The 15578-nt window shown below is 40.4% G+C and overlaps 1 protein-coding gene across 2 annotated transcripts in view; it reads left to right on the top strand.

The window, feature by feature from the left end:
• COP1 (COP1 E3 ubiquitin ligase) overlaps window positions 1-15578 on the top strand; it is a 134336-nt gene that overhangs the window by 12381 nt on the left and 106377 nt on the right. For both annotated transcript variants that reach the window (XM_057427053.1, XM_057427054.1), the window contains exons 6-7: window positions 2311-2379; window positions 13133-13192. In XM_057427053.1, coding sequence (XP_057283036.1) covers window positions 2311-2379; window positions 13133-13192 — 129 coding nt within the window. The remainder of the gene's footprint in view (window positions 1-2310; window positions 2380-13132; window positions 13193-15578) is intronic.

Here is a 15578-nt window from a genome sequence, read left to right on the forward strand (position 1 = left end):
GTTGCTCAGATTCTTCTCTTTCATTTTGGTGTGGAAAAGTTGGCCATCTGATTGACCTCTGTAGAAAACTAACATTTCAACTGTAATCCCTGTAACATAAAATCATAGAACAGTAAGCAGTGAGGGTTGGAAAGGACCTTAAGATCATCTCGTTTCAGCCCCCCTGCCATGCGCAGGAACACCTCACACTAAACTGTGTCACCCAAGACTCCATCCAGCCTGGCTTTGAACAGTGCTCAGGTGGGGCATCCATGATTTCCTTGGGCAGCCTCTTCCAGTGCCTCACCACCCTCACAGTAAAGAACTTCTTCCTTATATCTAACCTGAACTTCCCCTGTTTAAGTTTGAACCTGTTACCCCTTGTCCTGTCACCACAGTCCACCTGAAAAGTCCCTTGCTGGCATCCTTGTAGGCCCCCTTCAGATACTGCTATGAGGTCTCCATGCAGCCTTCTCTTCTCCAGGCTGAACAGCCCCAGCTTTCTCAGCCTGTCATGCTTACAGTGTTGCTTGTGGCAGAGTTGTATAAACAAGCAGGTAAAATGGAAAAGGATAGGAGAAAGTGACTAGCAGAACAGAGAATGTGTATGAAGTTGTTTACTAATTGACTGCTGCACAAGTAAATATCGTATCTTTCATGGTAATAAGCATGAAGTCCAAAATGCAGGATAAGGAATAAACTCAATGAATGTGAAAAACATTACACCTTTTAGTTTCTGCTGGAACTGCTAGAACCGAATTGAATGCCACCCCTGAAGGCTTTTTTTTGTATTTAATGCTTAAAAGAAAAGTTCAGATGTCTTATTTATGAGGCTGGTTTGAAGACTTACACAATATGAAGAAACCTGTTACTTTGATTTAACTGAAATGTAGTTGGTTTGGGGTAGTTTTCATGTATTTGGCCATTTCATGCTGTTGGTCATTGACCATTTCCAGTTACGAGAGCCAGATCTTCTAGATGACACCATTACAAAGGATTACAAAATTTGGCTTACTGAACTTTGGAGAGGAAGATGGATTTAAATGGTGCTTTAAAATAGATGAGGAAAAGTTGTATTGGGAATGGCTTACCTTATTCAGTCTTGTAGAATTAATATTTATACAACTTATGGTTCTGATGGAAGAAAAGTAACCCAAAAATTTGTTTACTGAATACTAGAACTGATACTACGTTATTGCATGGGGACTTGTAGGTAACATTTTTTCGTGGTTCAGTGAAGATAAGACTGGGGTATGGTTTCTAACTCCAGAGTAAAACATTCCTTACTCCCATGCCCTGCCAAGCCTTTTTGTCATTTGTGACAAATCTGGAACAAAGAAGGCACAGGACTGAGTGTATGGGTGCTTCTGAGCAGGAATATCTTTCAAAGATACTAAGCCTTAAACAAAAACAATGCTATTGGACACTCAAAGAACAATTTAAAAACATTTTTGCTTTCTAGTGTTACTTGCTTCACTTGTGTTATTGTCCCAGGAGTGTAGAGGAAGAAGAAAATCTCTAAAAAAGTAGTAGTCTTAGATTCTAACTCTTTACTTGTCCCATCTTCTTTGGAGGAATTTTGTGTACTCCTGTGACTTGAACTTTTTTGAGATTATGTTCACAGACCTTCAATAAATATTTCAGTAGGTTGTGAAAATAAGTCTCAATGCTGGGTTAGGATTAGGGTTATTAATGCTGGAATGTAGGCTTTATTTTTCTTGTGCTTCTCGTATCTTGCTCTGTCAAATTTTTGGACAATTTGGATGAATACATTAAGCTGATGGTTAAGGTAAATCATATGTTGTGGAAAGTTTGGCAAGGGGTATTTTAGTCTCATCAATGACATTTTTGTTGTTTTCCACTCTAGAGGAATCTTCAGCTGTAATCTCTTTATGTAAACACAATTATTAATTCTGCGGGGAGGTGTTTTCTGTATGAATACTGCATGCTTTGTTAACCACAAAATGGGTGCTAGTGATCTTCTAGGGTAGAAGATGAGTCTGGGATGAACCTGTATTCCAAAACCAATTTCAGACGCAGTAGCCGAAAAAAGAAAAAAAATTCCTCGTTTGTTCGTTACTGAAGATTTACTAATAAGAGCTGTTAAAGTTATTTCTGCCTTCATGTAAAAACTTCCTGTGAGCCAAACAACCTTAAAACCTGTGATGCAAAGTAAAACTACCATTCTTAAAATTGCCTTAATAAACTATTTTCCTCACCTCTGAATTTAAGCTGTTTCTGTGCTAAGTATGGATTTCTGTGGATGAAAGGAATGTTTGTTTCTCTTGATGTATATGGAAGAGTTACACTTCCTTATTTATTGTGTTACAGGAGTCCCATGCTGCCCAATTGCAGATCCTAATGGAATTTCTCAAAGTTGCCAGGAGAAACAAACGAGAGGTAACGGTAGCTTGCTTTGTGTTTCAGTGGGTGAGGTGGGTGTCTGCTGCTTTCTACCAGTTCATTTCTAGTTAAGTGGTGTGTTAGCCTGGCGTTATCTCTGCAGTGAAAAAGGCAAGGTCTGTTTGGGGAAATCTTGGGCAAAGGACATGTGGGTTTTAAGGAAAAGTAATCTCTTTACAGGTACCAGCTTTTAATCACTTGTCTTTTTGTTTCACTGGTAAAACATATGGGAAGATAGAGATTCCTTGCTGTAAATTCACATCAAATTTTTGAAAAGATTTTTTTTCCTGTGATGGAAAAACTGAAAGATGCAGGAGGAGTGAAATTGCTGTCACTCAGTTTTCTTTCTTCTAGTCTGTCAAATGACTTAACTAATGCTGTGTTGTGAAAGAATGAATATTCTGTGCTCTTATTTATCTCAAAATGAGAGTTCCATAATGACACATATGGTCTTTCATGGTTTGAAGCTTATGATTTATAATGGCATGTAGTGTATAGGCCGTAATGCCAGAAATATCCCAGAAACCTAGAAAAATGATCATAAAAACAGCAGAAGGACAAGTTTTGGAATCATGGTTTCTGATAAGATGTGAAGAACGTAAGACCCAACAGAATGCCTGTAAGGTCAAACTTGAGCCATATGAAAGTGATGGGTGTAAGAAGCCTTCTCCAGTATGGATTGAGGGTAGACTGTGTCTGCCAACAGGTATCCAGGTATCTGGCCTTTTGACCAGACAACAAGGGTACTGGAAAGGAACTAACCAAAGGGGAAAAGTGAGACCAAGATGAAGTTGCATTTATGGAGTATGACACCTACTAGGCAAGGCATAGGATCGTGAAAAGTGATGAAAATACTGTCTGTTAAGATACCTTGTCACGAAAATGTGAGAGCCAAGATACTCTCTGGTGTACTAAGCATAGCAGTGAAGGCAAAATGGCATACTTCTGATACTGTTTAGTATGAATCGTACTATTTGTTTCATCCTTCAGAGTTGAAAATAATTGAAAAATACCTGTTACTTTTGTTTTTTTTGCTTAAACAGCAAAGGCTCAAGCATTGCTCAAAACTATTAAGGTATCTTTTAGCTTTCTTTTTTTGAATGCTGGTAGAGGTTATTTTGTGGTGGTTTAGTCCTATAAACATTTCAGATCTTCAGAATATCTACTTTCATTTTCTTGTATTAATAATAATGTAGTATTGTGCAGAGAATTTCAGAAGTTTGATCCTTCTTCACTGCAGATCTAATGCAGACTCTGGCCATTGTCCATTGGCACTATTTAACACCTTCCATCAGGGTTCGGTGTACCGGGAGGGACCATTAAGGTAGTGTGGAAGTTTCATGGTAATTGCCTTATCTAGGAGGTGAATTGAGAAGTAGGTGCTTCGGGAGGTTCATACACAGTTTAGCCAGGGTGTTCTTCCTTGTGTAATCCTGTGGTTATTCAACAGCAAGAGTGGAGTAGTACTATGAAGTCAGCAATGACTTTGCTTTCTTCTCCACCAGTTGAAACTGACTTAGAATAACTCTCACAGAAGGGAGAGGCTGTTGATACCTAGTTTAGTTTGCTTGTGTTGAGTGGGAAGGTTGAAGGGAAGGGAAATTGCATAGCTTCTGGTTTTTCAACATACCGTAGTGCAAGTGTTCCAGCATTGAAGAAACTTAGTTTTGGCTGCAGATCCTCCTAATACAGCCTTGGGAATGTCCTGAAGCTTATTGGAACATATAGCGTATTTCACATCCTCTGTGTCCCTGCTCATGTGTTCCCTCTGCTGGCAGGCTTCCTTGGTTATTTCTTACCCCCCCCTTTATATTCCAGTGTGTTATGTGGACTGTCACATCTCGCATGACTTTTGTGCAGGCCTGTCAGTTCTCTCCTTGCTGTTGTGATTAGTGTCTGGCCTTGCCATTTATTTTGTGGGAAATGAGAACTTGTCAGACTTGCTGCTAGTGATTTTTCTTTTCACTTGGATAAGAAAAGTGAGAACGACTGGGTGAAAGCATGGAAAATACAGACCAGTCAGTAGGGTAGGAAGATGTCAGAATCTGTCTCCAGCAATCAGGCTATACCCATAGAGTAAATTAAGCCAGTTGATGCTCCCTTTGTTTTAAGTAGCAGGGTCCTCCATAGCTGGTTGAGTTTGTGTCAAGTATTCCTTTCTAGAGGGAGTTTTCTATCTGAATAATAGAGGAGTTACTATCTGGGAAAGGATTATGGTACTGGTGAAGGTGTATCCAAAGCCTGAGATGATAGTTCAGAAGCTGAGAAGGGGGTTTTAGGTGGCCATATTAATAATGTGGTAAAGCAGAGGAACGTTATCAGAGCTTCAAAGTTTGCTGGTTTTTGTTGTTGTGTTTTTTTTTTGTTGAGTTTTTTTTTGATGCTGCAATAGGTAACAGTTTAAGAAATAATGATGGAATTCAGGCAACATGCGTGGACCCTGTAGTGCTTCTATGATGTATTGCACAGAGCCGAGTTGTATGAACATGCTTTATTATGGGGAGGAACACTACCTTTTTTTTCCTTCTTTCCTAATTCAAACCTGGTTCTAGTAAAGATGACTGCAAAGTAACTGCAGTTTCACTCAGCCCATAGAATCACAGAATGATTTGAGTTAGAAGGAGCCTAGAGAACAGTTTAGTTCAACTCCCTTGCCTTCTATTTCCAATGTGCTCAAAACCCTGTCCAGCCTGGCCTTGAACACTTCCAGGGATGGAGCATCCATAGCTTCTTTGGGCAATCTGTGCCAGTGTCTCACCAATCTCATAGTAATGAATTTCCTTCTAATGTCTAATCTAAATCTACCCTTTTCTCAGTTTAAAACCATTCCTCCTTGTCCTGTTGCTACTTGCTCTTATAAAAAGTCTCTCACCAACTTTCTTGTAGGCACTTACGTTGGGAGCCTCAGAGCTGAATGCAGTATTCCAAGTGAACTCTCAAAAGAGCAGAGGGAGAGAATTTCCTCCCTTGTCACACTCCTTTTGGTGCAGCCTAGGATGCGCTTGGCTTTCTGGAGTGTGAGGACACACTGCTGGCTCATCAGCTTTTCATCAGCCAACACCCCCAAGTGCTGCTCAGGACTGCTCTCAATCCAACCTCTGCCCAGCCTATAGTTGTGCTTGGGATTGCCCTGCCTGAGATGCAGGACATTGCACTTGGCCTCGTTGAACTTCATGAGGTTGGCATGGCCCACCTCAAGCATGTCAAGGTCCCTCTGGATGGCATTGCTTCCCTCCAGCATGTCAACATTCCATTCTTAATAAATAAAAAGCTTTTTTTGTGTATGACTGAGAGTGTTTGTTTCAAATTTTTGCCTTAAATGTTGAAAATAATGCAATACTTCCTGGTAGTTTTGTTTCCTAATATGCCTCTTTGAATATTCAATTTATTGCAAATTATTCAATTTACTACTTTGAAAAGTTGTTACATACTGCAAACATAGTCTTTTACATAGAGGCTAGGTACTTTTAAGGGTCTTTTAAGAAATATTTTTTTTTATTGGTGATCCTGCCCCTCTACTCTGCTCTTGTGAGACCTCACCTGGAGTATTGTGTGCAGTTCTGGTGTCCTCAACATAAAAAGGATATAGAACTGTCAGAACAAGTCCAGAGGAGGGCCACAAGGATGATCAGAGGACTGGAGCACCTCCTGTATGAAGACTGGCTGAGAAAGTTGGGGCTGTTCAGCCTGGAGAAGAGAAGGCTGCGTGGAGACCTCATAGCAGCCTTCCAATATCTGAAGGGGGCCTGTAGGGATGCTGGGGAGGGACTCTTCATTAGGGACTGTAGTGACAGGACAAGGGGTAATGGGTTAAAACTTAAGGGAGGTTTAGACTGGATATAAGGAAGAAGTTCTTTACTGTGAGGGTGGTGAGGCACTGGAATGGGCTGCCCAAGGAAGCTGTGAATGCTCCATCCCTGGCAGTGTTCAAGGCCAGGCTGGATGAGGCCTTGGGTGAGATGGTTTAGTGTGAGGTGTCTCTGCCCATGGCAGGGGGATTGCACCTAGCTCTTAAAGTCCTTTCCAACCCTAACTATTCTATGATTCTACTTAATTAGTTAATGCAAGTATTGTCTCAGAGTTAATGTACCTGTATAACGTGTTCAAAGCGTATGGTTAACCACCTGCAATGCTTCCTTGCTTTACTTGCAAGTTCTGTGCTGTTTTTTAATCTGCCTTCATGAAATGGTGACTTCAGAGCTCATTGGAGGGGTTTTATGTAGAAGAAAACCTTATCTTTGTGGACTTAAGAATTCAGAATAGTGCTCAAGTATTTTGACAAATACCTCTTTCTTGTACTTCCATAATTTCTCAAGAAGATAAATGTGTGGTTCAGCACCTGTAGAATTTTCTATTAGAAATCCTGTTTTGATGTGTTTATAACTTTCCAAACATTGACCTTTCAAGCTGAAGTGCACTGCATGGTTGTTTTTTTTTTTTTTGCAAAGGTATTTGCAAGTCTTTTTTAAAGTTGTGAGTTTGGATTTATTTTGTGTGTGTGTTTTTCAGGGTATTTTTGTTTGTTTGAGGGTTTTTACCTAGGGCAATGTGGTAAACAAATCCTTGACACTAGTAATGAAAAAAAATATCTTCCTTTGAAAAAGATTGAAAACAAATGGCTAAAGCTTGAAAATACTTTATCAACAAAATAACATAGTTTTGGAGGGGAGAAATACATTGAACATACAGAGTCATTGGTTGTCTCTAAGGTGAACTTAGGGTGGCTGTGTGCCTTTCCATATGTGTGCACAGTTAATTGAACGCACATTCTCCACTTTCTTTGATCCAGTGATCTTTTCTGTTGAAATCAAGGATCCAAGGAGTCTGGAAGGTGAAGTTCAGTAATGAAATAATTGACTTTGGGTGGTGTTGGTTCTTGGTTTTGTTTGTGGTTTTATTTTTGTTTGGTTGGTTTGGGTTTTTGTTTCCAGTTTTCTTATTTTCAGGGGAAAATTCATATTTTCATGCTGGAGTTTTAATGCTGTTAGCTGTGTTACGTAAATACTTTTGCAAGTTTAACTTTGTTAGCTTTTAAATGGTCACATTCTTTCATCTTGAACGGCTTGTGAGAGGGCCAATAATACCAGTTAATACAAAAAAATTCTCCTTAGTTTTATATTCATTGCTTTAAAACGAGGCCTTACTAATTGTCTTACCAGGATTTGAGTGTTAAGAAATTAAGTTATACACCACTGTATCTATTGTATACAAAATTTATCCTAAAACATGGTTAGCTCGGCTACCTGATGAAGTGTTTGCTATTTCTGTGAAGTAGCACCACTGCTTACTGAAGAATACTGAGTGCAGAGTAGTATCACAGATGAAGTTCTACAACATAGAGATGATGTTCCCTAGATGCATTCACGTCACTTTTAATGTTTTCTGGGCTTTTAAATAATGCTACATTAAGTCATTAATGCACAGGGGGACTATGTTCAGGTGTTAAATATTGTGGGACAGAGAAGTAATCCTGAAATGTCTCAGGCTTGTGGCCCTGAACGCCTGCTCAGCACTTCAGACCATCATTGTTCTTTTTCATCCTAAATGCTTGTATCTATCCAGCTGTCTTCACTTACTCCATATTGTGATCATGTTAAATACTAAAAATAAGAGGAGTTATTAGTTATTGTGGGATAATTGCAGGGAATTAAAAGCAGGGGTGTCATTACCTTGTGTTAATCATTTCTCCTGTCAAGTCTTACTGTTCTGCACATGCACACATGGATGAATCAACGAATAAGCAGGAGGAGGTGACAGAACTAGAACTCGGTTGTGCTCTTATTTTGTCATACTGTCTTGATTACATTCCAGGACTCCTGAGGTTCATTTTATAGCTATAGTAATCTTTTTCCTATCAACTGCACTTAAAAAAAATGGTATTTAAAATCTGTTTGCATTTCTAAGCAATTCAGTGAGAGACATGAGTTCTGACTGCAGTGATAATAAGTCAAGGATACAACTAATTTATGAGCAGCAAGCTAATCATATAAACATCATTCTGTAATAGGTGATTCTCCTTACTACAGTGGAGAAGGTCTTTCCAAAGAGGAAGATGGGGCAACGGAGTAGGAGGAGCTGAGTAGCATGTTTAGTGATAGATTACTTGCCTTCAGGTTTCATCTAAATGTTTAGACAGCTTTGGTCCCTCCCCCAGATTTTTTTCTTGTGATGCTTTTCTATCATACCCTACCAGTAAGCCTTCAAAGCATTACTCCTGCAACCCAAACTCAGTTTAAGTGAAGAGGGAAATTAAAGATATGAAAGTGGGTTTTTTTGGGGGGGTTGTCTTTTCTTTTTGGTTGTTTTTTTTTTTTTTGGGGGGGGGGGGCTGGTGTGGCGTTTTGGTGGGGTTCTTTGGTTGTGGTTGTATGGTTGGTTGGGTTTTTGGTGCTTTTTCGTTTTTTGGTTTTATGTTTTTTTTTGTTTTTGTTTGGCTTGGTTTAATTTTATTTTTTTTTGTCAGCCAGGCATCTCCTTCCTCTTAACCTTAGGAATTCTGTGTGTTAAACAGCTCAACCAGGATGTTATTTTCAAACCTTTGTTAGCTCTTCCCTAATTAAGAAGCAACATTTACCATTTGGAGGAAATGCTGATTAGGGAGAAGTATTCCAGGCAGATAAATGTATTGTAGATGAGCTGCTTATGTGTCTAAAAGGCTTAGATGCCATGTTTCACCAATGAAAGTAACTTGGGGAGGCTCAGGCGCTCTGTTCTTCATACTGAAAGATACCTTGCACCTTTTTCCACTTGTGCAAAGACTTCATAATAGTAAAGTGTTAGGTCAGGCCGAGTGAGATTTGCAATTAATTTCAAAGGCTAAAATCTCTAAATTCTGAAAATGACTTTCTTGCCGTAGTTATGTATGCTGTGACAGGCTCTGTATCTGAAGCAATAATGGAGGGAAAGCCCAGAGATGGACAAGAATTCCGGCTGCTTTCCAGAGAGATAAATTGGTCTTATTTTCTGTACAGTTGTTGAGGTATTGAGTTCTGTGGGAAGAAATTAATTTCACTGGGTACCTTTAGGAGAGAATTCACTGTTTATACTGAAGTTGATACTAAAGCTTGTTAGTGTTTGTTTCTTCCATAGTTGATGGAAGAACAAGAAACAGGAATAGATCACATTGGATGGCTGAAGTTGTGGGATAGAATGAAGAGGTTATCTACAGAGATGACCTGATTTATCTTCCTTAGTTGGACAGATGGTACTTTTTACCTTGTCCTTGTTGGTGCAATGGCTGTGTGTGCCCAGAGGAAAAAAGATGCTCCCTCTGGTAAGACTCTCATCTGTTTTATCTTGACGTATGGTTTATATTGTGGTGAATGCATGAGGGGTTTGGATCCAGGTGCTTTGTTTAAGCTTCTTGGTGGAATGGTGTTGGTGATTTTATGGTGTTTCTGTAGAAAATAACTTCTGTTCTTTGCTTGTGCTTTATCTAGAACTGTGAACATAGTTGTCAAGGGTATGTGACTCTGTCTCTCATGCATTTTTGTAGGCTGTATCTGTGGCACCGGAAGGCTCTGCTGAGCTTTTAGTTTGTTGCAAATGTTTAGACCTGGCACCAGGAGACCCAGTCAGGACTATTCATTGTGCTGTGCAAACACAAAGGATGAAGCCACTGCTGAGGGCCTACAGTCCAGAAAAAACAGGAAGCCCAAGGATGAAACCTCAGTCTTGTGCCTGGCTATGCTTTTTAGTAGAGAGCCAACTGAAATCAAACTGACTGTGACCTGGTGTTTAGCATTATGTAAGTTGAAACTAGTATTTCTACCCCAAGAGCCTTATGTGGAAATTCAGTATTATGGCAGAGTATCTCTGTCTCTGAGCAGCTCTGACGAGGGGATTTCCCTTCAGCCACATAATCCGTCACAGAATTGCCTTTGAAGAACTCTTTGTATGCCCTTCTAAGATCGCTTAAGACTTAAACTAGAGGGTTTTGGGGGAACTACCTTGTGGGTGTGAAAGGGGTTTGCATCTGAAAGGTTACCTAAAAAAAAAAAGATATGAAAGCCTGTGTTTCCTAGTGTGGTAGCTTCTTGACTTGAATGTCTGGAATTCTCTTTCCAGAACTTATAAGAAACATTGGCTATTTCGAGGTTCGTCTGTATGTATGTGTTTGTGTATAATGTGGACCAGAAGGTTCATTCAGTGGAGTTAAATGATGAGGTTTAGCTGCTGAATTAAAGCCTTCTCTGTGTCCACGTTGTCCTTTTTAGTTCTGGGAAAGCATCTCTCTCTGAGAAGAGAGTTTATAGTATATGCTTATGTTTTAGCATACATTTCAGAGTTCATTCTAAGTGGTTTTGCTGACTTAATCTGAAGTTTGACAGGCCTGATTCTGCCCATCACCGGGACAGGCTTGGCTTGGTTTTGTGCCTAACATAGTAAAAATCAAATTAAGGGCCCATCAATCTGGATATACTGCAAGGACTATAATTCAGTTAGCTTTCCTGAAATGTCCCTCAATGGCTGGTGATTATAAATGAGTAGCCTCATTTTTCAAAGTTTAATTGGAATGAATGTGGGCTGATTTAAGATCTTTGGTAGATTAAAGCTAAACCATGGAACAATTGAGCCAACCTACCACAAGAAAAAAAAAAGTCTCAGTGTGGAGACTCTTTTGGTGCTGATGGTTTGAGAAGACTCTTCCTGAAATAAACATGAAACACACTTGCCAGTTTTTAGACTTGTTGTTTTTTGGGTAACTTTATGATAGGTTCAAATTGCTTGCCTTAATGTAATTAGAAGAAAGAATTAGTAAATGAAAGCCCGAAATCTTGTACTTCTGGCTCTGTGCAATAGTTAACAAAAGCTGGCCAGCAGAAAAGGTCTCTAAAGGTCTCCTGTTGATGTGATGGCAGCAACTGTCAGTTATTTTTTAGTTGTCCAGTTTGGCTGTGAGCCACTCCATTGTAGAATAACTGATGTCCTTGCTGTAACTTTGGAACTTCTAAGTGGTTTTGTAACTACTTTTTAAATGGGATTTATGAAAGTGGGGGACTAATGGTATTTGTCTGCTAGAACTGAGTTCAGGCAGCGCCCATGCTGTGTAAGTGTCACTTAACTTTACCACTAATCTTGGAGTTGTAGCACCACCTGCTATTCTTGCTGTAAGTTTTGCATGTGAAAATGGAATTATCTGTTATGCTGTAGTGGTTTGTAAATGATCTGTGGCAGTCTAGTTTTAAACCATTAAACTTGTGCACTCTGTGACTCAAATACAAACTGAAACATTCAGAGTAGAGAGATAAGGGTGTAAATACAATATCACCTCATTCCAAAGAAGAGGACATTTTAGGAATAGGTGTGGACCCAGCAGTCCTTACTTTGTCTTCAGGAGCTTTTTTGTTAAAGTTGAAAGGACAAATTAAAATGGTGGATTATCTAATGCAGAGCACACAGATATTTGTAATGCTTATCAATAGTGGGGTTTTAAGTTGGTTTTGTTTAAGAAAACTTTCTGCCGCTTAAAGGATCAAACTTAAGCACTTGAATAAGTCTTTGGGAGTAGCTTGCCAAATATTCATGGGAATATATAATACTAAGAATAATGTCTTGCAATGCTAGTAACTTTGGTTTAGGGCAGTTTGATATTCCTTGGTAAATTCAAAACGACAAACTTTTCTGGCCATTATGGAGTGTTGTGCTTAATAAGCTTTCAGTGGACTTGCTAACAGCTTGTAGGTATAGGCCATAGTGCTAGCTGTCTGTAGATTTTTTTACTGTGAGTTGAGGAGAGTCAGGTGGACTGCCAGTTCTCAATATTTTCATTAGGCTTGTGTGTATTAGTGAAGCAGGCTTGCACTGGAGCAGAGTTTTGCCTAAGTCCAGTCTTTGAGTTCAACTACAGAAGTGCATGTGTTTGAGTCTTGCAAGGCCGTGTACAGGCTGTGTGGGGGTTTGGATGGGATATTTCTGCTGAATGAGAGTGGGAATTAGAGCTGGTAAGTATATGATGCTCTTGCTTATGGAAAAACAACTGTCAAGCCTGTAGCTTCACAGCTACTAGAGATTAGAGAAGCCAGGTTGGCTGAAAAGTGATTGAAAAACCTGAAAAATATTACATGTAACACAAAGAAGGGAAAGGGGATGTTGGCTGGTGAGGCGGGAAGTGCCCTTCTGGCCCTTTCAGGGCTAGCCTGAAGTTAGCTAGACTGAAGTTTCTCATGTAATCTGAGGTAAGTATCACACCTATGAAGGAAACACCACGTGGTGCTTGTTTGCTGCCAGGAGCAGATCTCCTAATGGTCATAATGGGGGGCTTTTGGCCAATAAGAAGATATTATCAGTAAGTTTAAATTGTCAAGTGGCAGGTTAACTGCTAGCAAAAGAAATACCCTTAATACCTTTTAGCAAAACATTTTGTGTTTTATTGAAGGGTGAAATGATCCCTGTCTTTCATGGTGTTATTTTTTATGTTCAGTGTTTGTGAACCAGTTATAATTAACTTGCATGAAAGATGTTAGAGGAGTTTAACAGTATTAATTTGAATGGTGCGGGTCTCTGTGATTGATAACAAAGTACTTCATGTTCTTGGTTTGCATTGTTTTAGAATAACAACTCTGTCTTGAATGTGGCTTGTGTGTACGTTTGTGTTAATCTATGCATATGAGCTTCTTACCTAGTGACTTTTGAATTGTATAGCATGCTAGTTGAGATAGTTCAGGTGCCTCTCTGAAAAGACTGTAGTTTATCTTGGTAGTGGTGCAGTACAGATTGATTGAGGCTTCTCCTGTTCTCTTATCCACAGCAACTGGAGCAGATCCAGAAGGAGTTAAGTGTTCTGGAAGAAGATATTAAACGAGTAGAGGTGAGGTGCCCAGACATTGCTCTGACTCTGGCATTTTTTCATTTTCATCAAGCTGTCTGCCTTGCTGTGGAGCTGCTGCATTAAATTTATGACATTTGAGGCAGTAATGGGAAAATGAACATATGACGTTCTTTAATTTGTTCATTTAGTTGATGTGTGCAAGCTGCAGGTTGGTAAGAGGGAGTTTTGTTGAAACCTCGCTCTTACATAATTGTATTTTTCAATTTCTTTGTGTTGGTAGTATTTTAGAGTAATAGAAATGAACAGCTAGTATATTGACCATAACTTACGATTTTTGTATGTTTCATTGTTCCATATATTTGCACAGGCTGCTTAAGTCTTAGCAGCATGCCATTCTTAAAATGGAGAGATATCGGGAGTGCATAAGAAAGCCATAATGCAGAGACTGGGTAGGAGCAGAAGCAGTTCATGCTGCCTGTCAAACCAGAATCAGACTCCTACCTCCACATACAATTATCTTAATCCCTTAATGATGGGGATTTCTTTAGATTTTTTGCTAAGAATTATTCTCCAAGTATTTGCAGAATCATAGGCTAGTTAGGGTTGGAAAGGACCTTAAGACCATCTAGTTCCAACCCCCCTGCCATGGGCAAATACATCTCACACTAAACCATGTCACCCAAGGCTCTGTCCAACCTAGCCTTGAGCACCACCAGGGATGGAGCATTCACAACTGGTTCACCTGGTTTAAGTTTGAACCCATTCTCCCATGTCCTGTCACTACAGTCCCTAATGAAGAGTCCCTCCCCAACACCCTTATAGCCCCCCTTCAGATACTGGAAGGCTGCTGTGAGGTCTCCACGCAGCCTTCTCTTCTTCAGGCTGAACAGCCCCAACTTTCTCAGCCTGTCTTCATACAGGAGGTGCTCCAGTCCCCTGATCATCCTCATGGCCCTCCTCTGGACTTGTTCCAACAGTTCCATGTCCTTTTCATGTTGAGGACACCAGAACTGCACACAATACTCCAAGTGAGTTCTCATGAGAGCAGAGTAGAGGGGCAGGATCCCCTGCTTCGACCTGCTGGTCACGCTCCTTTTGATGCAGCCCAGGATACAGTTGGCTTTCTGGGCTGCAAGCGCACACTGCAGCTGGCTCATGTTCATTTTCTCATCGAGCAACACCCCCAAGTCCTTCTCCTCAGGGCTGCTCTGAATCTCTTCTCTGCCCAACCTGTAGCTGTGCCTGGGATTGCTCCGACCCAGGTGTAGGACCTTGCACTTGGCATGGTTAAACTTCATGAGGTTGGCATCAGCCCACCTCACAAGCGTGTCAAGGTCCCTCTGGATGGCATTCCTTCCCTCCAGTGTATCAACCGAACCACACAGCTTGGTGTCATCGGCAAACTTGCTGAGGGCACACTCAATCCCACTGTCCATGTCAGCAACAGAGATGTTGAGCAAGACCAGTCCCAATACCAATCTCTGAGGGACACCTCTCATTACTGATCTCCAGCTGGACATTGAGCCATTGACCACAGCTCTTTACATGCGGCCATCGTTGTAAACCCATCAGCTCTGTTCTTCTGTCCTTATTGAGTCTAAATTCCTCCTTGGTCCTTTAATCATTCTAGTGTTTTGATTTAGGAGTAGGAAACTGATGTTTGGAATGCATCAAACTGCCACCTCTGAAAATAGTGTTCCTTTAAAGCTTCTTGGTATCAGTTTGGAGGTCTGCTTCTCTCTTCTCACTTGTCTCAAGCAGTCAGCAGAATCTCCCAACTGCTGCCCAAAAGCCTCTTAGATTTCTTCACTTCCAATTTATTTGCCTGCTGATGAATTATCAAAATACCAATAGAACTGACAACTGCAGGATCTTCCCTTTAGCTGATAGCTATGCCAGTTGTATCTTGGTAGATAACAGCGTTTTTCAGACCTATTTCCCTAAATATTTCTCAGCTCTTGAGGAGAAAAATACATCTTGGCGTGTTTCCTTGAGACTGTTAAAATAGGTCTTCAGGTCTAAGAGAAGTTATCTCTGAAGCTGTGGGATCCCTCAAAGAATATCTAGCTGTCTGCTTTTATGCTTTTTAATCACGTACTTCAATGGACTGCACCTGGGGTATGTTTCTGGTGTGTGATAGTGACCTTGGTTCTGACCTTTAAAGCCTGGGATCTGTCTTGTCACATATATCCTGCTTTCTACCTAAAACCTAATGGGCACCTCGTGGGAATTTGAAAAGCACCAGTAATGTCTTGGAACAGTTTCGCCCCCCCCCTCCCCCAGCTAATGAGCTGCAGCATCCTGCATGGCTTCCATTTCTCAAACATGAAAGGTAGTCTCATACTGGGTACACAACAGTGATTTAGTCTGCCAGTGCAAAGCCAAGTTTATGTACAAAGTTTATTTCTTTTGCACTTGCCTCACG

Source organism: Pezoporus wallicus, unplaced genomic scaffold (assembly GCF_028554395.1).
Source record: "Pezoporus wallicus isolate ANWC-B61680 ecotype Strahan unplaced genomic scaffold, APGP_CSIRO_Pwel_v1 scaffold_7107, whole genome shotgun sequence".
NCBI lineage: Eukaryota > Metazoa > Chordata > Aves > Psittaciformes > Psittacidae > Pezoporus > Pezoporus wallicus.